General features: G+C 49.7%; 1 protein-coding gene across 1 annotated transcript; it reads left to right on the forward strand.

Moving 5' to 3' along the window:
• The first annotated feature begins 8,922 nt into the window (after positions 1-8,922).
• Cebpe (CCAAT enhancer binding protein epsilon) lies at positions 8,923-10,628 on the forward strand. The gene is made up of 2 exons (XM_059274432.1): positions 8,923-9,435; positions 10,210-10,628. Exons 1-2 carry the CDS (start codon positions 8,923-8,925, stop codon positions 10,543-10,545), a joined length of 849 nt encoding a protein of 282 aa, XP_059130415.1. The 3' UTR covers positions 10,546-10,628.
• Positions 10,629-22,298: the final 11,670 nt, after the last annotated feature.

The following is a 22,298-nucleotide window of genomic DNA, read 5'->3' on the forward strand; positions in this document are numbered from 1 at the left end:
ACTTGCATTAGGGTTGGCAGCAAGTGCCATTTGGCTGGCCCCTAGAAATTTTTTTTTAGAATTAGTTTAAAAAACAAACAACACATTGGCCAGTCATGGGGGGCATATGCCTCTAATTCTAGCACTCAGGAGGCAAAGGCTGGCTGATCTCTGTGAGTTCTAGGCCAGCCTGGTCTGTATAGCAAGTTCCAGGACAGCCAGCGATCTCCTGGTGCTTTGGAGAGCTGACGGGACTAGACCTCGTCCTTGCTTTTGCCCTTTGTCTCTGGGCAACCCTCCAGCAGCCTCTCCTGGGCCACCATCTTTACTCCAGAGCCAGCTCTGCTGACAGACCTAGGAGCTGTGGGGAGGAGCGAGTGAACAGCAAGACCCTACCCTTCACCACCTGGGAAACCGAGGCACAGGCACCTCCACTCCAAGTTTCAGCCTAGTATCAACACTCCCAACAGCTTGTGGCTGTCCTTCCTCCAGACAGGCTGGAGGCTCGTCAGCCTCAGAGACACAAAGCCAGGACGTGCAGATGCTGGCCTGAGGGTACCCTTGGACAAGTCACTTTACCTGTTTAATGTTTTGGGATTAACATTTGGGTAGGATTGGACTTCATCTCAGTTTCTCAATCTTCTAACCTTTGGTTATCCCAAAAGCAGAGGATGACAGTCCTCTAACGGGGGCCACCCTCTAAACCTCACGTCACCTTTTTGAACCCCCATTTCTTTTCTCTGGCCTCACCAATGCTCCTCCATGTGGCCCCCATTCTGGTGTGGTCAGGCCTCTCCAGTTCCCTCTTATGTAAATGGAGACGATGAAGACGGATTGCCTTTCCTCATGTAAAGTGACATCTGATGACCTTCTCCCTGGTCCGACGGCAGCTGTGGGTCTCTTGAACAGCACACATTTCTTCCCAGCCTGAGCCCTTTTCCTGTCTTAGTCCTGACGCTGGCTTTGGTGCTAGGAATTTCAGATGTTCTGAGTTTAGACACTATTTAGAAGTCCTCAAGTCATAGCTGTGTATGTGTTGATTTTTTGCCTGTGCCTTTATTCTGTGTATTTGTGTGCTCATATAAGTATCAAGGTCAGATGTCTTTTCTCACTTTTCCCCCCAGTTGTTCCTGGGACTCAGACTTCCAGTCAACAGACTTGGTGGCAAGTACTTTTACTGTCTTAATCATCTCACTAGCCCACATTCATTTATTAATATACTCACCCAACAGGCCTTTGTGGTTCTTGTGTCCAAATGCCTCACCGTATTTTGTGGAAATAACAAGTTTATCACTGAATTTTGCAAGCTATCACAGATTCCAAATAATCGTTGTCTCCTGAGGAGCATTCATATATGTAGTGGCACATGCCTTCAGCACGCCTTTAGTCCAGGCACTCAGTAAGCAGAGGCAGCAGATCTCTGAGTTCGAGGCCAGCCTGGTTTACAGAGTGAGTTCCAGGACAGCCTGGTGCTACATAATGAAGTGAGTTCTGGGCCAGCCAAGTGCTACATAGTGAAATCCTGTCTCAAAAAAGAGAGTGTTCAGACACGTCACTCTTCCCATTCTTTTATTGTTGTTCTGTTTGCGTTCTTCTTCTTCTGGTGTGGTTCGGGGATTTTCGATGCATTTATTTTATGTCTGTACTTTGCGTGTGTATCAGCACAGCATGTATGTTCCTGGTGCTCACAGAGTTCGGAAGGGGGCATTGGATCCCCTGAACTGAAGTTACAGATGGTTGGGAACCACCGTGGATGGGCTAGGGATCAAACCCAGGCCCTCCACTAGAACAACAAATACTCTTAACCATCTATCTCTCCAGCCTCTTTTTGTTTTTCAGACAGGGTCCCACTGTGTAGCCATGGCCAACCTATAACTCTCTCTATAGACCAGTCCACCTTCAAATGCACGGAGATCTGCCTGCCTCTGCCTCCTAAGTTCTGGGAAGAAAGGCATGTACCACTACATCATACCAGCTAATTTGTTTTTTGAGAAAGAGTCCCACTCTGTAACTTAGGCTGACCTCAAACTCATAGCACTCCTCCTGCCTCAACCTTTCATACACTGGGTATGATATTATTACAAGCATAAGACGATATGCTCATCCTTAATTTTAATTCAGGAAATATGGTCATTGTGCTTAACAGTTTTATGTCACTTGAGAGGAGGGAACCTCAATTTTAAAAATGCCTCCATAAGATGGGACTATAAACAAGCCTATAGGGCATTTTCTAATTAGTGATTGATGGAAAGGGCCCAATCTGTTGTGGGTGGTGCTACACTTGGGCTGGTGTTCCTGGGTCCTATAAGAAAGCAGGCTGAGCAAGTCATGAGGAGCAAGCCAGTAAGTAGCACCCCTCCATGGCCTCTGCATCAGCTCCTGCCTGCAGGTTCCTGCCCTGCTTGAATTTTTGTCCTGACTTCCTTCAATGATGGACTAAGATGTGGAAGTGTAAGCCAGATAAACCCTTTCCTCCCCAACTGCTTTTGATCATGCTGTTTCATCACAGTAGTAGAAACCGTAACTAAGATAGTCACCATCATAGAAAAGATTAAAAAGCAGTATTTCCGCCAATTCTCAAAGAGCAAAATGGGGCTAGGGATGTAGCCCCGTTGGTAAAGTGCTTGCCAAGCATGCATGATGCCCTGGGTTCAATCCCTGGCAGCACCATGGGAAAAAAGAAAAGGAAAGAAGGAAGGAAAGGCATGGTAGCTGAATCCCAGCATTTGGAAGGTGAATCAAAAGTTTAAAGTCCAGGATGGACAGATGGCTCAGCAGTTAAAAGCACCAGTTGCTCTTCCAGAGGACATAAGTTCAATTCCCAGCTCACATATGGCAAACTTACAACCATCTATAATTCCAGTTCTAGGAGATCTGGCACCTTCTTCTGGGCTCTGAGAGTAGCAGGCATGAGTGTGTCACACAAACATAAATGCAGGCAAGACACCATACACATGAAATAAAAATAAATCTTACTGAGGTGGGGTAGGGGGAGATGGTGCACACCTTTAATCCCAACATTTGGGAGGCAGAGGCAGAGGCAGGAAGATCTCTGAGTCTGAGGCCAGCCTGGTCTACCGAGCAAGTTCCAGCACAGCCAGGGCTACACAAGAGAAATCCTGTCTCCAAAAAAAAGGAAAAAAGTTATCAAGCCGATTATAATCATGGTGGCACATGGTAGCACATGGTGGCACATGGTAGCACATGCTTATAATCCCGCTTGGAAGAGAGAGGCAGGAGGCCCAATGAGTTCTAGGTCATTTTCAGCTACATAGTGAATTTGGGGCCAGCCTAGGCTACATGAGATCCTGTTTTGTTTTGTTTTAGATTTTTATTTATTTATTATGTATACAGTATTCTACCTGCAGGCCAGAAGAGGGCACTAGATCTTACTATAGATGGTTGTGAGCCACCATGTGGTTTCTGGGAATTGAACTCAGGACCTCTGGAAGGTCAGTTAGTACTCTTAACCTCTGAGCCATCTCTCCAGCCCGAGATCCTGTTTTGTTTTGTTTTGTTTTGTTTTGTTTTTTAAAAAAAAACGGTAAAACAAGAGCCAGTGAGATGACTCCAGCGATAAAGGTCCTTGCCACCAAGCCTGGCAGTTGACATTTACTCCCTGAGATTCACATGACTGAAGGAGAGAACTGACTCCCACAAGTTGTCCTCTGAAATAAATGTGGGACAGGAGAGATGCCTCCATGGTAGAGCACTTGCTCTTGCAGAGAACCTAGGTTCAGTTCCCAGCACCCACATGGTGGTTCAGTCATCCCTAACTCCAGTTCCAAGGGATCAGACCCCCTCTTCTGACCTTCACGAGCACCAGGCAAACACACGGTGCACAAACATGCATGCAGGCGAAATACCTAGACACCTAAGATCAAATTTAAAAATCCAGAAAGAAAAAATAATCCCCACTCAGCAAGAGAGAAATCATTTCCTGGGACTGGAAACCTAGCCGGCTACCTGGATCTTGGGAGAACCTACAACCACCACTTTACGAGACCAGCACAGTCCCTAACTGCCTTCTAAATATTTGTCTCCCTATACCTCACTCTCCACCAAGGAAATTTCTCTTTATAAGACATTCCAGAAAACCACAACCAATCAAAATGAGGACTTCTGGAGCCCACTCCCAACTGATGCATCTACAATATAATTCCTGCACCTAATATTCAGGGGTCATTGTGGAAGAGTAAGGCAGAAAAGATTGCAAGAGCCAGAGATCCAGGAAGTTTGCTGTGAGATTGTATCTCCTAGAAATGTCTCACCAACATGGCTGCCTAAACATGACCTGAACAATGAGGACACCAACAGGCATGTTAACGTTTTGGGGGAGCTCATGCAGCTTCAACCCTAGACAAAGAACTATAGGCAACTCGGGAATGCTGAGAACTGGAGAAACAGTCTTCCGTAGGGAAGAGCACACCAATAGTTATCTAATATCAAACGGTCAGCCCTGAAAATACATACATACCAACAACATTATACAAACTGAGTAGGTCGCAGTCATGCATTTAGGAATATATAGATCAATAATTAAGGAAAAAGAGGCCATGAATTTGAATGAGAACAAGAGAAGGGTGTATGGGAAAGGTAGGAGAGAGAGGGGAAGGAGGGAAATGATATCATTATAATCTCAAAAAAATTTTTTTTAGTAGAGATGTAAGCCAGGTAGTGGTGGCACACGTCTTTAATCCCAGCACTCGGAAGGCAGAGGCAGTTGAGTCTCTGTGAGTTCAAGGCCAGCCTGGTCTACAGAGTAAGTTCCAGGACAGCTAGGGCTACAAAGAGAAACCCTGTCTCATAAAAATGAGGGGGGCGGGGGTGTCTCATTATCCACCAGTGTAGTACCATCTCAAGTCATTATCCTTACATAGTTTTACAGGAGGTGCGTAGCACACTGGCACACCACGGACCACCTCCATCTAGATGGTGGACCTGTAGGCAGGCAATGCCAAGTGTATACCTGTTTTGAAAGGAAATGTTGTCTATGTGACTTATATGTCGTCTCCCTCTGATATTATCTTGACAAATGCAGTTACAGTAACTCGTTTGTAAAAAAAAAAATACTAATTATATTAATAGATACTGCTTTGAGTTATGACAAAAACTTGAGATGGCACATTAACTTTTTTCAAAAATGCCTTAAATTTCAAAAAATTAAAAAAATACAATAAATAAATAAAAGTTTAAAGTTTTAAATTTAAATTAAAATATTTATTAAAATTTAAAGAGGGGGCTGGAGAGATGGCTCAGAGGTTAAGAGCACTGGCTGCTCTTCCAGAGGTCCTGAGTTCAATTCCCAGCAACCACATGGTGGCTCCCAACCATCTATAATGAGATCTGGTGCCCTCTTCTGGCATGTAGGCACACATGCAGGCAGAACACTGTATACATGATAAATAAATTAATTTAAAAAAAAAAATTAAAGAGAGCATTGGATGCACTTTATGGACCGGGGTTTGATTTCCAGCACCCACGTGGCAGTTCACAACCCTCTGTAACTTCAGTCCTAAGGATCCACCGCCGCCTTCTGGCCTCCACAGGAACTGTATACATGAAGTGTGTAAACACATATGTTGGCAAAAACACATACACATAAAATAAAATGAAAAACAAAAGGGAAACAAAAGAAAACATTTAAAAATAAACAAATGTAACTGGCACACTCCTGTAATTCCAGTACTCTGGAGGCAGAGGCAGAGGCAGGTGGGTCGCTGTTAGTTCAAGGCTAGCCTGGTCTACAGAGTGAGCTCCAAGACAGCTAAGGCTACACAGCAAAACCCTATCTCAACCCTCTCCCCCAAAAAGAAAATAATAATAAATAAATAATAAACTAAAGAAATACAAATTTATTCAGTTTTGTTATTGTTGTTGTTTGGGCTTTTTGAGACAGGGTTTTCTCTCTATGCAGCCTGGACTGGCCTGAAATTCATAGAGATCAACCTGCTTCTGCCTATCCAAGTGCTAGAATTAGAAGCATGCACCACCACACCCGCATGGGTTTTCTGTTATTTAAAACCCAGATTTTTAAAATGCTTGTCAGTGTAACCTCCAAAGCAGCAGGAGTGTGTGCTCTGGGGACAGGAGTAAAAGCAGCGGAGAGGTCAGGAAAGGGGAAGGAGACAGCGTTCACTCAGTCAGTTGCTTTACACACATCAACATTTTTCAAAGTTTAAACGACCTTGTGAGGCAGGCATTACTACCGCCATTTCACGGTACGATCAAGCAGCTTGACCAGGGTCAGAGAGCCGGTGAGTGGCGGAGACCAGATTTGAGCCCATTTTCCTCTTAGGCTTCATAGTTATGCTTAGCCCTAACTGCCCTTCGGGGAAGCCTTGGAGGCCATCCTGGAGAGCCGCCTGTCCCAAGTCACTGAGATAATATACACCCATTGTTTTAGTTAATGCAAACAGGTAGCAACCGCGGTGGCAACAGGAAAGCGACCCCGCTGAGCTGGAAAGCCCCCTCCCCCCCGCTGGACCTCCCAGACTCTAGGTAGCACTGCCTTCCCACCTCGCTCCTTCCTTTCCCAACCCCCTCTCCTGCAGCCCTATCTAGACCCCTGGTACTTATGCCTCAGTTACTAGGAAACGCTAATATCAGCCTGCTGGCAGCGGTCCAGACACCTGCACCGCTTATTCCACGGGGACGCGAGCTGCAGACCTCCTCATTTCCTGCTGGCTTTATCTGGACACCTCCCGCAGGGACTTCGGCGCTTCGCTGAAGCTCTCCCCTCACTCTTGGCAGCCAGCTGGGCGGAAGGAGATTCCCTGAGTCACACGGTAACACCAACTCCATCCCTCCGTCCCCAGGGCCGTTTCAAGAACAAGCTTGCAGCCCTTTCAGAGGTCAACAAGACGTCCTCTGGTGCTCTTGTACAGCTCAGCCTCTCCTCCTTATTTTCCTTGTCGATACAATTGCCTCCACTTCTTTGCTCATAGCAAAACGGTCAGCGTGAAAAAGTGCATGTTTCATCGATTGAAAAAAAAAAAAGCATTAAGTTGTCGGATGACACAAGGCCCACCCAATATCGTAATTCCACAGTCAAGGAGGGGACAGAATTTTTCTTTGAGACAAGTCCGGGCACCAAGTCCCTAGCCTTCCCACCCTGTCTGCAACCTGAGACTGCGAATCCCCAATCCTAAACTTCCTCTTCCTGCTTTCCAGGGCTGAGCGGTCAGGGCTGGTGTCAGGGTTGAGAAAGGCTGCCCCCTGCTGTCCACCGGGTTCCAAACCATTGCAGTACCGAGAGTATAGAATCTAAGAACCAATATCGTCACCTAGTGGCTAAAAGCGACAGGTCGTCAAACCTATTTGGCGGGGACCTGTAGAATGAAGAGCAGAAATTACCCCCTACTTCCGGTGCTCTGCATCTAGGATATGGGTGGCTGTCCCCTTGCTTGGCCAGGGCTTTTGGAGGAAGCATATTTGGCCATACTTCAGGCTGTGCTCAGAGCATGTGGGGCAAATTGTGGCATTAGAGGGGATGGGATGGAGGGTTCCATCAAAGATACAGTGTTTGGCCGGGCGGTGGTGGCGCACGCCTTTAATCCCAGCACTCGGGAGGCAGAGCCAGGCGGATCTCTGTGAGTTCGAGGCCAGCCTGGTCTCCAAAGCGAGTTCCAGGAAAGGCGCAAAGCTACACAGAGAAACCCTGTCTCGAAAAACCAAAAAAAAAAAAAAAGTGTAGTCAGGCCGCTATGAACTTCTCCTCTGGACCCAGAAACAGCCCCAGGAAGAGGTGAGGACAAGAGAGACTTCTTTAGCTTACAAGAGGAAGTGGACCCGAGAGACACACACTAGAGGTCAGAAAACAGTCATGTAGAAGGAAAGAGAGCAGCGAGCTACAGTGAGCTGCAGAGCCCGCACGCACCCCAGGGCACAGGAAGTTGGAGGCTGAGCCTCCAGCCAGTGTGGGGTGGGGTCAGCCTGAGCCTCTTTCAGCAGCTAGGGCCTCAGAGGATCCTGTCTGTTGGTTCTGGGGCAGCGGCCTGCCTGGGCCTGAGGTACAGGGCCCACGTCTTGACCAGAAAACCTCAGCTATGTCCAGGCAGCCTGTTGCAGGCTGCTAGAGGTAGCCAGGATGGGAAACATGTGCCACAAGCCCTGTACAAAGATCTAGCCAAAGACCCTTAATAGACCAGCACTCTGGAGGCAAAGGCAGGCAGAACTCTGAGAGTTCAAGGTCAGCCTGATCTACATAATGAGACCCTGTCTCAACTCTAGCACACGAGCTGACCCTGTGCTAGGCCAGGGGTGGCCTGGTCCTAGAACCTATTACTACTTCCCAAACCCTTCCAACAGTGATGGCCTACACCCAAGAGAATGTTGTGGGAGGTGGGGCTACACAAGGAACTGACTTACCCCAGGGTAGGTGGAGTTCAGAACTTGGGGGGACAGGGAGGAAGATGTCTCAAGGGAGGAGTTTAGACCAAGTGGGCACTAGAGGAGTGCTTTCTCTGTTGGTTCTGGCTTGGCGCCTTACTCTGCACAGACCTCTTTGGAAGTCGGAGGAAGATGGACATTCAGAGGAGCTGCCCTGGCCAAGGGGTTGGAATCCCTTGACCTCACAGGACAAGAGGGGACATTTTCCCAAACAGCAACTTCTGGACTGTGGCTGGGACCTCACCAAAGAGCGCCCTAACTGCTAAGCACCCCTCCCTCTGGGGTGTGCCCTGCCCCTCCCTGACTCACCCCAAGGAGAGAGGGGAAAAGGGAAGAAAGGAGAGGCACTCACTGAGTACGGAAGGAAAGGGAAGCAGAGGAGGAGGAGGAGGAGAGAAGCCACATACGAGTGGGTGACAGAAAAGACCAGAGAGGTCAGACCTAGGGCAACTCTCTAGGGCCGGGGGGAGATCAAGAGAGGGCAAGCTGAGCATCCCAAGAAGTGCCCCAGCACAGGACCCAGGGGCGGGGAGCCAAGGGGGCGGGCCGGCTATGTCCCACGGGACCTACTATGAGTGTGAGCCGCCTCGGGGTGGCCAGCAGCCACTCGAGTTCTCAGGGGGTCGAGCCGGGCCCGGGGAGCTGGGGGACATGTGTGAGCATGAGACCTCCATCGACCTCTCTGCCTACATCGAGTCCGGGGAAGAGCAGCTGCTTTCTGACCTCTTTGCCATGAAGCCAGCGCCTGAAACCCGAAGCCTTAAGGGCCCAGGAACCCCTTCGTTCCCCCACTACCTGCCGGCTGACCCTCGGCCCTTTGCTTATCCCTCACATACATTTGGCCCAGATAGGAAGGCTTTGGGGTCTGGCATTTACGGTAACCCGGGGAGCTACGACCCCAGGGCTGTGGCCGTGAAGGAGGAGCCTCGTGGGCCAGAGGGCAGCCGGGGCACCAGCCGAGGAGGCTACAATCCCCTGCAGTACCAAGTGGCACACTGTGGGCAGACAGCGGTGCATCTTCCCCCGGCGCTGGCAGCACCTGGCCAGCCCCTCCGCGTCCTCAAGGTAAGACCAAGGCAGCTCTCCCTGTGTCCACCCCGGGTTGGAGCAAGGTGGTTGGACTTACGGGGCTTACCTAACAAGTCTGTGTTTGGTGCTCCGGGGGAAACGGCCCACCTCAAGGCCGTGTTTCCCCACTCTATGAATTCACTTCTCCGAACTCCACTTGTGTCCTGAAGACCCTGTGGTTGCTGCTCTGCCCTGATCTAGGGCTGGACCAGCTTCTCTGCCTGTCCACTATACCCCTTCTCTTGTTTCTCTGTTGCCTGCTTCTGGAAGAGGAAATGCTGCTGGTTGTAGAATTGTAGAACAGGAGACTTACAACAGACAAACCAAAGGAAGGGGTCCTCAGAGAATGTGAGCGCATGAAAGAAAGCTTTGAGCCGGGCGGTGGTGGTGGTGGTGGTGCGCGCCTTTAATCCCAGCACTCGGGAGGCAGAGGCAGGCGGATCTCTGTGAGCTCGAGGCCAGCCTGGTCTACAGAGTGAGTTCCAGGACAGTAAACTGAGAAACCCTGTCTTGAAGAAAAAAGAAAAGAAAAAGAAAAAGAAAAGAAAGACAGCTTTGGTCTCAGACCAAGGACCATGTGTGCATCTAGGTTGGGGTCCTTCACAGAGAGACAGGGTGATGACTGGGAGACGGGAGATGGGAGCTGCCCGCCTGGGAGTCCTCTAGTCCTTGGAGGCCCCAGGTATGCCCTTGCTGCTGAGATTCCTGCTCAGCCTCTGCTCTCCCTCCTGGTGGACCCTCACTTCTCTGTCCCTCTGACTTACCCTCCAGGCCCCTGTGGCTGCTGCCGCCCCTCCGTGCAGCCCCCTCCTCAAGGCACCCTCCCCAGCTGGGCCCTCCCACAAGGGCAAGAAGGCCGTGAACAAAGACAGCCTAGAGTACCGGCTGCGACGGGAACGCAACAACATTGCAGTGCGCAAGAGCCGGGACAAGGCCAAGCGGCGCATTATGGAGACGCAGCAGAAGGTGCTGGAGTACATGGCCGAAAACGAGCGTCTGCGCAGCCGCGTGGAGCAGCTCACCCAGGAGCTAGACACCCTTCGTAACCTCTTCCGCCAGATCCCTGAGGCCGCCAGCCTTATCAAGGGTGTGGGGAGCTGCAGCTGAGCCTGCCTGGCAGACTGTGGACACCAGACCCTGAGGACCCCCACCCTCCTAGGTCCCCAGAGTCCTGAACAGGCCAAGCCTGAAACAGCGATCATGGACAATGGCAGCCAGTAGCTGGGAAGGTCGGGACCGTAATGATTCTGTGGCTGAATAAATGGCACTGTGACTTGATGCTGGAGCTGTTCACTGGGTCTGGGGCCTGGGCCTGGCGGGAGTGCTGTGTGTATACTTGTGGAAGACCCCCGAGGGCCGGGAATACATGTGGCTAGGTCCACATATTCTTGTCGCCATGTCCAAATGAACATCTAGTAAACACTGCCTAGAGTTTGCTAGTAAATACACCTGGTAAACGCTGTCCACAGCTCTCTCCATCACATGCTCCATGTCCTTCCACCCACCCACTTGGTCCTTTGTAAGGTGAACACATGCTTGGTACCACCACTGTGCATGCCAGCACCTGGAGCAGCCTCTGCAGATCGTCTTGGAAGAATCTGGGGGTTCAGGGTGATCCCAACACTACACGGCTCCAGTGCCAGGCCCTCTGACCCTAGGCCTGCTCTCTTACTGTAAGTCCTGGGAGCTCTTCTCCTAGGGGACTTCCTGATGGCTCGGCCATATTTGTGGTCCCTTGGCTCTTGATCCAGCATGCCTTCTCTTTTCTCTTGTTCCACATCCTTGCTCCAATCTTTAGCTCTCATCCCCTAGGGCACTGGCTCCCTAACATTGGAGAAGGTGAACACCTGGAGAAATCGGTTAGGATGTGAAACCCCACCTTCCAGGTGTTTTCTGTAGAGCTGCAGCCAGGAAGCAAAGCAGTACGATAATGGAGTCTCGGTTTGCATCTCTGCCACGTATGGGCTGTCTGACCTTGAACCAGTTACCCCTCCTTTCCGTGCTGCGGTCTCCTCATCTGCACAGAAGGAATCTCAGCACCTATCCTGCGTGCTATTTTCATAGAGAAATGGGGTTTGACATGTGGTGAGCACGGATGTTCGTTCTGGTTCCATTTTGCTAGAAACAAAAAGGACGTCCGACCTCCTCTAAACTTCTCTTTTTGCAGGTGAGTAGCCTGGGGCCTCGGAGAAAGAAAGAGACTCCTAGAGTCACACAGCAGTGAGGAGGCAGAATCAAAATTAGCCCCGGGAAATCACAGATCTCAAGAGGCTCTAGGAGAGACCTCAAGAGATCATCTGTGTGAGCTTTGCCCTCAGACAAGCAAGATAGTGCGAGCCACATCTTGTAGATAAAGCGGGGAGGGCCGAAGGGGATGAGAGCTCGCTCAGTCCTCTGTGGCTCAGCACGAGGCAGCTCTTTACTCTCGAATCCTCCCCTGGGGAAAGACAGACAGACACGGCACAGGAGCCGCAGTCAAGACGGCACAGAGTTGGCAGAGTGCTAGCCTGATGGTCACAAGACCCTAGGTTCCATCATGAGCGCCACGAAGCAACAAACGAAAAAGTAACCGTGAATTGTCCCACCATGTTAGAGACTGGACTGGAAAGCACTACAGTATATGGGGGGTGGGGGTGGTGTATATGGATCATCACAGGTCGGTTTCTCTTTCCACTTCAGACCTCAGTGGGAGAAGCTATCACACACCCCAGGCGTCTGTGTGCACCAGGCTAACCGTGGCCCAAACTCTTCCCACTTCTGACTCAGCACCCTCCCTTTTCCCTGTGTCCTCGGCCAAGCTCTGATTAGGGTGGACAGACTTGAACCTTAGGGTGGACTTGAACCTTTGGATGTTGCTTGAGTAGGAGGTCAAGGTGTCCGTCTCTATGGCACCTGGGAAAATCCTCTCCTCTTGCCTTCAGCTCTTGGGATGCATAAGGGGGCGTTGCACAGAATGCTGGTGGCTCAGTCTTCTGACTCCCTCTATTTGGTTTAAGGCCACCCCACGCACCCCTGGACTCCTTTGAAGGCATCAGATGGTAGGGTCTGCTTTACCTGAGCCTCTTTCCCACGGCTCTGAGCTGTGTGTGCCTCCTTCCAGCCCCCCAGTGACCTGTCACTCCTCAGAGTGTCTTTCTTTCTTTCTTTCTTTCTTTCTTTCTTTCTTTCTTTCTTTCTTTCTTTCTTTCTTTCTTTCTTTTTTTCATTTACTTTATGTGTATGGGTGTTTTGCCTCCTTATATGTACTTGCACCAAGTTCGTGCCTGGTGGTAAGGAAGACCGGCAGGCAGCATCAGATTCCCTGGAACTGGTGCTACAGGCATATGTGAGCCTCCATGTGCATGCTGGGGATTCACCTTGGGTCCTTTGCAATAGCAACAAGCACTCAGAGTGTCTTTCTAATTGGCACTGGAGCTAAAGAAGAGCCATCTCCCCAGAGAGATTCCAATGAGATACGACCAGGAACAGCCAAACACCCCCCCACACACACACTCCATTCCGTCCGCGTCGATCCTGAGATGCATTGCCACTTGCAGGCGCCTCTCAATCTGACGTTAGCTGGCTTCAACCAAAGTAATTTATTCAGCGGATATTGCCAAGCATCTCTGCTGAGAAAGAGACGATGTCTCAGCTGCAGGAATAGGAAGGAAAGTTAATAAACAAACCTGTCTCCTGTCTCCATGGCCCTTCCACCCACCCCTCCATTCTCTGTCCCTCTTAGCTGTTCTGCTCTCAGGGGGGGCTGCCTTCCTTCATCAGCAGGTTTCCCAGAGTGAGGGGGACTGGTGTAAGAGGGCCGGCTGGAGGAGAGGGAGGCAGAACCTCTCTGCCAGCCCCTCTCTTGGCATTCCCTTAGGGCCCTGGGGTGGCAGTGACCCCCCTGCTATTGACCTGGTATTTGCCATTCCTGTGGCTTCCCAAGACCCTCCTTGAATAGCTATATAAAGTGCTTTCTTTCTCATTATCCCATTTGAATGTGCCTGTGGGGGGAGTCAAATTAATCAACAGACACTGTCGCAGCTAGGAAAGTTAAAGGTCTCTTGGAGAAAGTGACGTATAAGTTGAAACGTAAAAAACTTTGGAAGGGGATGATGGGCACAGGAAGAGCAATGTAAACCGCCGGCGCTAAGTATGGATGACCGGCAAGGACAAACTTGAGTACTCCAGAAAATACCCTCTCTACGGAAAGGGACTGCAAATGACCCTCCAGCCTTCCCTCTGCCCTGATGCCTCAGCCGGGAGTCTAGCTGGCTTATCTTTGACCTGAGAGTGACCTCTCGGGGATGTCCACAGGGAAAGGACACAGTGGAAGGAGGGGTACCTAGCCAACTCCTGCCAGAGTTTGGAAAGTCTCCAAGACTGAGAACCTCTGAAAACCAGCAGATCAAGCCCCCATCCCCACCCCCACCCCCACCGCCACCTCCATTCCCGGCCGCTTTTCCTCCTTGAACACGGCTGAGGTGAAGGACAAGAGTCCTGAACTGAGACTCGCTCTCAAGCTGCAGGGAAGCCTGTGAGAGGAAGGTTGTGGGGAGATACTGATACCACGAGGGAAGGAAGCTGCCCAAGGTGAGTCTGCCAAGGTCAGTCAGCGGGTGCTTGTGAAAGCTGCCCCCTTCGGTGCGCACCTCCCAACCCCCAGAGATTGCCTCACTCCTGGGCCCCCAGGGCCCCCATCCCAGTGTTGCAAGAACCCCGTTGGGGTTGTGGTGGAAAGGGGCCTCTTCACCTCCACCCCTTGCCCTGCTCCAAGCCTGTGAGAAGACTCTGGTATCGACAGCAGGGCCCGAGGACCTGTGTACTCCCCTAGTACATTCACTAGTCCCCAGCAGGTCATCTCCTCCTCCAAAGTGGCAGTGGCCTAACCCAGACAGTACTTCCTGGCCTGACCTCAGAAAACCAATGGCAGGTGAGAAATCCTCTCCATGGGGAGAGAAGGTGGGTGTATTCGCAGGAAAAGGGGCCACTTGACTTTACCAAAATGGCCATCAGCTGTGACTTGATGGAGCAGGGGAAGGATCCTGTGCCCTGGCAAGGGAAGGCCTTGCTTGCAGGGAAAGACCCACCTGCAGAACTGTGGCTTCTCACTTGTCCTAAAAAGCAAGGTCATGATGTAGGCAGAGGCCAGCCATATGATAGCCTGGCTCCACTCCAGTGTCCTGAAAGCTAAGCTTCATCCCAAAGGCTCAAACTCAAAACCCCTATCATCCCTGCAACACCTAGTGGCATGGGCACCCTGGCCAGGCCATCCAAACCCTTCTGCAATCGGGACGGTTTGCAAAACTCCTACCAGCTCCTCTTTTGTTACCATCTGAGGTTAGGACTGTACTTGGGAGATAAGCTCGGACCCCACCCACCTGTCCCACAGACTGCTGGCCTTCTGCAACTGGGAAGGTTTGCAAAACCCTTGCTAGCTCCAGCTGTCAACATCTGAGGCTAGCTAGGGCTGCACTCCAAGATAAAGGCTAGCTCCACCCACCCACCCTGACTTCAAACCTCCAAAGTATCATGGCCCCAAGAGTCAGTGCTCCTAGGAGCCCACTCGGGATCTGGAAGCCTTCTCAGGCTAGCACAGAGAGCTCCTATCTGTACCTTGATGTGCAAAGCCTCCCTTTCTGGTTTTGTTTGTTTTTGTTTGTTGAGACAGGGTCTTATACTGAAGCCCAGACTAGCCTAGAATGCAAAGCAATTCTCCCGCCTCAGCCTCCTGAGTGCTGAGATTTCAGGCACAATTCGCCACACTCAACTTCTTTCCCTGGCTTTTGTCCTCACCTCCCTTCACACCACATTCAACGTTTTTTTGTTTTTTGTTTTTTTTTTTTTTTAGAAAGGCCTATGGAACATGTACCCTTGGCCAGGCACTTTACTTACTGTAGGAACTACAGGCTACATGAGAGTAGTCTTTGCTCCCATAGAGTTTACAGTTAATAAGGGTGGCAGGCAAGCACGGCACCACAAATACAGAACTCTAAATTGGGGGCACTGCTGTGGGCTAAAATAGAGGTGACCTGTGATAATTTTCATTTGTTGTGAGACAGGGTCTCACTATAGTAGTCCAGCCTGGACATGCGACTCTTTTTTTGTTTGTTTGTTTGGTTGGTTGGTAGGTTGGTTTTTTTGTTTTCTGAGACAGGGTTTTTCTGGGTAGCCCTGGCTGTCCTGGAACTCACTCTGTAGACTAGGCTGGCCTTGAACGCAGAGATCCACCTGCCCCTGTCTCCCAAGCGCTTCGATTAAAGGTGTGTACCACCACCACCACCACCACCACCACCACCACCACCACCACAGGACTGGACTTGAACTCGTAATCTTCCTGCTTCAGCCTGTCAGGTACTGAGATTGCAGGGGTGTACTACCACACCTGGTACCAGTGGTGGGTTTCAATTAAAGCATCTGCTTTAAATGTGAGGGCCAGGAAAGGCTTGTTTGAGAGAATAACAGAGTAGCAGAATTCAAGAGGTAAGTCTGGCAAAAAGCAGGGATTCCCACATAGAGGCAATCGTTCCGAAGCAAGTCTTTACCATTCACAGCAGTGCCCCCAATTTGGAGTCTGTGGTTGGGATGGGACAAGCTAGATTGGGAGGGAGAGGGATGCCCGGGATGAGGCCCAGCAGGGCTGAGGCTGGAGTTCCCAAGCTCCCTCAGGTGGGATCTAGAGCATAATGGAAAGACTGCCCTTCCTTCCAAGAGAAGAGAAAACCCCCCCTCTCTCTTAGAAAGGGAAAAGGTAGAAACAGATTAAAACAGAAATAGGGAGCGGGCAAGACTGTTCAGTGGGTGAAGGCACCCACTGTCAAACCTGACCCTAGTTGGGTCCCCAGAACCTATTGATAAAGGAGAGAAGAGACTCCTGTGTGCGCCACAGCACACATGGCTGCCTAGACAGACACATAATACTTTTTAAATTTTATTTTTAGATTTATTCATTACATTTTATATGTATGAATGTTTGCTTGCACATATATATGTGCACCACATGCTTTCCTGGTGCCCAAAGAGGTCCAAAGATGGTATCAGTTCCCCCAGAACTGGAGTCCTGGATGGTTGTGAGCCATTATGTGGGTCCTGGGAATTGAACCTAGCTCCTCTGCAAGAGCAGCAAGTGCTCTTAACTGCTGAGCCAACTCTCCAGCCTTCAAAATAAATGTTTTTTTTTAAATATATAACATATAGCAAAGAATTTAAAACACATAGTGTTGAATTGGGCATGGTGACACATGCCTTTAAGCCCGGCATTGGAGAAACAGAAGCAGGAGGATCTCTCTGTGAGTTTGAGGCCAGCCTGGTCTACTTAGTGAGTTCACGATCAGGGATGATGCATAGCGAGACCCTGTCTCAAAACACCAAAAATAGTGATGATTTTTTTTTTTTTCCGAGACAGGGTTTCTCTGTGTAGCTTTGTGCCTTTCCTGGAACTCACTTGGTAGCCCAGGCTGGCCTCGAACTCACAGAGATCCGCCTGGCTCTGCCTCCCGAGTGCTGGGATTAAAGGCGTGCGCCACCACCGCCCGGCAGTGATGATATTTTAATAGGCTTGGCTGGGCTTAGTGATGCAGCCTTGCCATCCTAACACTCAGTGGGCTAAGAAAGGAGAAGAGTAAGTTTGAGGCCAGTCTGTCAGCCTTGGCTACATAGCAAGATCCCATCTTAAACTAATAAAAAGGTTTGTAGAAGACAGAGTCTGTTCCTATGTTACAGCTTTTATTTTTCATTGTCAAGGAAGAGCCTCCTAAAAGTGGCTGAGCTGCGGGGGAGGCTTCAGCTTGGAGGTATAAAATCCCAGTTGCAGCCAGGCAGTCGTGTGCATGTCTTTAATCCCAGCACCCAGGAAGCCTGGTCCACAGAGTGAGTTCCAGGACAGCCAGGACTACACAGAGAAACCCTGTCTCAAAACAAACAACAACAACAAAAATCCCAGTTGCTAAGTGCGGGAAGAGAGCTGGTTGTTGAGATTTCTGACTTGGGAGCATACAATCGAAGTTGATGATAAGCGTTTTAGAGTGTGGTTGCCTGTTCTCCGGAACTCTGCTGGTCCCTTAGCTGCTCACCTACAAACGCAGGCAAATGCTGGAGCCATCGAAGGGTGGTGCTTAGCTAGGGAGGTCAGGTGGAAAGGACAGGTAGCGAAGGGGAGTTGAAGAGATTCGGGAAAGAATTTCATCAGAGAGTCTACAGCCTAAAGCAGACAAGGGAGGCTAAGTAAAGAAGAGTCACAGTTCCTCAGCCAGCCTGTCCGGCAGCTGCAGTGAGCCAACCTAACAACGAACCATAAGGAAAAGAGATCATATCAGAGAGGGGTGTTGGATTCCGTTATTTCATAGATGTTTCAGTTTCTAGTGATGATAAGGCTCTGGGCACAGCCCTGGGACTATCTCCCTTGAGTGGAATGGAGGACGAGAATGTTAGAGGGGGAAGGGCTAAGGGCCTGAGAGAGGAGCATGCTGGACAGAGCAGCACACAGTGACATCATCATAGCTGCAACGCCACCACCTGGGGTGACTGGTCCTCGGGCCATCCTCCCTCCTGTTTTCTCATTATCCTCCAACTGCCGGTCTCCACAGAGTAATCCTCCCCTTCTCCGGTTCCTCAGTCCCGTCTTTATCCACATGCTCTCTCCTCCACCTATGCCCCTCCATCTCTCCGGTTCCTCAGTCCCGTCTTTATCCACATGCTCTCTCCTCCACCTATGCCCCTCCATCTCTCCGGTTCCTCAGTCCCGTCTTTATCCACATGTTCTCTCCTCCACCTATGCCCCTCCATCTCTCCGGTTTCTCAGTCCCGTCTTTATCCACATGTTCTCTCCTCCACCTATGCCCCTCCATCTCTGCAGTTTCTCTTTTTATCCTAACGTAACTTCCACGACCCTGGAATTAGAGAAGCCACACTGTATAGTAGGTGTGATGAGGCCTCTATGAGGGTTGAAATCCTACTATTTTATTGCCTAATTTTGCTGTGCCTCGGCTGTAAAATTGGGATAATAACAATAATACCTAAGCCTCCCAAGGTTTCTGGAAGGCTCATAGGAGTATAAAATGTTTGGAACAGTGTCAGAACACAAAAACATGCTGGACAGGACAATGGCTACTGGTAGCTCCTCACCTCCTTCTCCCTCATCCCCATTTTTCCACCACCACCATCCTTCCATAGTTACTTCACACATCTTCAAAGAGATGAGTAAGACGATCTCTGTCTGAAGTCTGGTAGAGAACCACAGTCACAGAAGTCAACATGGAGCTGGGGACGATGGGGAGAGGTCGAGTGGTTAAGAGCATTTGCAGGGGGACCCAAGTTCGGTTCTCCACACTCACATGACGGCTTACAACCACCTGCAACTCCAGTCCCAGGGGATCGGATGCCAGGCACACATGTCTCACACATGCAGGTAAAACACTTACACATATAAAATAAATAAAGCTTAAACATAAAGACTAAATAAGGAAAAAAAAAGATAGAATTGGGCATAGTAATACATTTCTGTGATCTCAGCACTGGATTTCAGTAGAGGAGAGGAATCAGGAGGATCCTGAGTTCAAGTGAAACCTTCTCTTAAAAAACAAAAACAAAAACAAACAAACAAATAAACAAAAACCCAAGGCAAGGCAGAGGTGGTGAACGTCTTTAATCCCAGCACTTAGGAGGCAGAGGCTGATCTGTCTCTGTGAGTTCAAGACCAGTGGGGTCTACAAAGCGAATTCCAGGACATCTAGGACTGTTACACAGAGAAGCCATGTCTTGAAAAACAAACAAACAAACAACTTGTTTTAAAGATGAGAAAGAATTGCTGTCAGAAGACAGTATACACAAATGAATGCTCTCTTCTCTCTGTGGAGTAAAGAAAATCCCAACGGGCAGATAACTTGGATCTGGAACAAAGCAGGGCAAGGTATTTATTTCTTCCCGGCATTTCCTCTGCAGGGCTGACAGTAGTTAACTGTTACTTCCTGCAGTAGGCTAGGTCTGTTCTGAGAGGTGTCACAGAAACTACTTATAGGCAGGCGGTGGAAGAAAAGTAAGTGTTCCTGCGTTTCTCCTGCTGGTGTGGGGCAAGTTCCACCCTCCACTCCCACAGCCTTGCTAAGGACAGCCCCTACTCCAGCAGGGTCAGGCCTCTCTCAGCATGGCCACAGGGCAGCAAAGGACAGGAGCGGCTGCCGAGAAGGACGGAAACCGGGAGAGCCAGGCCCACCGAACTCGCCACATAAATACTACTTATTGGGACTTTTTCTTTCTTTCTTTTTTTTTTCCCCCCCAGGAAAAAAGGTGTTCAGACAGCTAGAGAAAGCTATATTTGTTTTAGAGAAAGAACAAGAGTCCCCTTCAAGCTTATACACCTGATAATAATAATAAAATTTTTAATTCTAAATTCTCTAACTGCAGTGTGTATGTTTGTGTGTGTGTGTGTGTGTGTGTGTGTGTGTGTGTGTGATTTTTTTTTTCTTCTGGTGAAAGTGAAAACAAGACCTTGCCCCAGCCTGTATAATATATATTCTTGTTTTTTTTTTTTTGTTTTTTTTGTTTTGTTTCTTTGTTTTTTGTGTTTTGTTTTGTTTTGTTTCTGAGACAGGGTTTCTCTGTGTAGCTTTGGAGCCTGTCCTGGAACTTGAGCTGCAGACCAGGCTGGCCTCGAACTCACAGAGATCCGCCTGGCTCTGCCTCCCGAGTGCTGGGATTAAAGGCGTGTGCCACCACCGCCCAGCATATATATTCTTTTTATTTATCTATCTATCTATCTATCTATCTATTTATTTATTTTACATCCCGACCATTGCCTCGCCTCATAATACATATTCTTTCCTGGCACATGAATGCCAGTGGAGGCCAGAGACACTGGATTCCCCTAGAGCTGGAATTACAGATGATCGTGAGCCACCTGACATGAGTGTTGGGAATCCACTCGAGAGCTCTGGGACGACCCTTTCAAAGGGGTCGCAGGTCAGAAATCCTGCCTATCAGATATGTATGTTACCGTTCACAACAGTGGCAAAATTACAGTTATGAAGTAGCAATGACATACTTTTACGGTTGAGGTCGCCACAACTTGAGCAACTGTATTCAAGGGTCTCATTATTAGGAAGGTTGAGAACCACTGCCTTAACTGCTGAGCTGTCCCTCCATGCTCTGGGCAGTTCGTGCTTTACAAATACTCACTCACTCCTCACAGCAATCCTTTAAAATGGGAAAGCCATAGCACTTGGTCAAAATGACATAAACAGGAAACGGCAGAGTGGCTTTGGCTCCGGAGTGGACTGTTTCCCTTGTCACATGTAAAAATAGAGTTGTTGCTGGGAGGTGGCACACACCTTTAATCCCAGCATTTGGGAGGCAGAGGCAGGAGAATCTCTGAGTTCAAGGCTAGTCTGGTCTGCAGCTCAAGTTCCAGGACAGCCAAGGCTACACAGAGAAACCCTGTCTCGAAAAAACTATCTATCTATCTATCTATCTATCTATCTATCTATCTATATCCCAGAGAAGCCAGAAGGTCCCTTTATACTCTAGTCCTGAGCTGGTTGTGATGGCGCACACCTCTGATCTCAGTACTCCAGTACTCAGGAGGTAGGAGCAGGTACCTCGGTGAGCTCCAGGCTAGCCTGGTTTGCATAGCGAGTTTCAGGCCAGCCAAGGCTACACGGTGAGATCCTGCCCCCTCAAAAACTAAAAAGAAGAATAGCCTCTAGTCCTTACCTGTCGTTAACTAGATGCTCCGCTTTAACATGTGGGACTTTATCCCTTGCCTTCAAGTAAAGTAGTGGAGCAGACAGGACGCTGCATGGCTGTAATCTGGGGGAGCAGAGGCAAGAGAGTCGCAAGTTCAAGGCCTGAGCTACATGACGAGAGACAAGAAGGGAAAATAACAGTTAGGGATTCATCCCCACACTGAAGACCTGACAGGAAGTTGGCTTCTTCTAGGAGTTTGGGAGAGCCGGAAGAGCCTGAGCCTGTACTTACTTCGGAGAAAAGCGGGTCTGGTCAGGAGCTGCAAGGTCAGGGACCTCCTGTAAACGTTCCCTCCCACCTCTGCTGGGTGTGAAATTTGGGCTGGGGATGTTAGGAAAGGCTTCCCAGAGTAACTACAGGAAAGGTGGGAGTTAGCCCGGCAGGGGAGGAAGGGCGGGCGGCCAAGCGGGAAACAGATCAGAAAAGCACAGCGGGAGCAAAGAAAACAAAGGGCCTCCAGCGGTTCCCAAGGAGCATCTTTGAACTTCTGGTACGTCCATCTGTAAAGTTTATTTCCCCTTTCCTGCCAACCAGTGAGCAGGTTCTGAGAAGCCTCCCGGGCCTAGCCCACAGCCTCCCGAAGGAGAGACCGGTCAACACAAGTGTGTTTGTTGTGTACCAGCTGACGCAGGTGCAGAACATTCCTGAAAGTCTCACAGCTTAGGGAGAGGCTGGCCCAGCAAAGTGCAGGACCTGTTTGCTCACCTCCAAGGAGATGGGCAGGCATCCATGAAAAACAACAAAACCAAACAAACCCAAAAACTACTGACCCTCGAATTCCTCCTCCATCATATTGCCTCCACTTTTCTGTTGTTGTTTTGGGGGAGACGTCAAGGCTTCCCACTGAGAAAGATGGGAGGGGGGCAGGAATGTGGGGTAGCCCCTCTCTGGGAAAGTAAACTGAAGGCTCAGAGTCACACCCCTCCCCAGCACTCCGCCTCTGGCACCCTAGAGCAGATGGCTCCAGCCCCTGTGGTTCATATCCTACCTCCTAGGAGGAAACTAGATTTAGTCAACAGCTTTCAACTCTTCTAAGAGAACAAGCAAGAAGGTGCCAGGGGTGTGGAGACAGACTACAGAAAGGGCAGGAATAAGTGACCTGGCCACAGCGGACAGGACCCAGGGCAGCCTGTGGGAGACACAGG

Source organism: Peromyscus eremicus, chromosome 9 (genome assembly GCF_949786415.1).
Source record: "Peromyscus eremicus chromosome 9, PerEre_H2_v1, whole genome shotgun sequence".
Taxonomy (NCBI): domain Eukaryota; kingdom Metazoa; phylum Chordata; class Mammalia; order Rodentia; family Cricetidae; genus Peromyscus; species Peromyscus eremicus.

Coding starts and splice junctions, on each gene's coding strand:
- Cebpe (XM_059274432.1), top strand. CDS start 8,923: ATGTCCCACGGGACCTACTATGAGTGTGAGCCGCCTCGGGGTGGCCAG. Junction 9,436..10,209: donor AGCCCCTCCGCGTCCTCAAG/GTAAGACCAAGG, acceptor CTTACCCTCCAG/GCCCCTGTGGCTGCTGCCGC.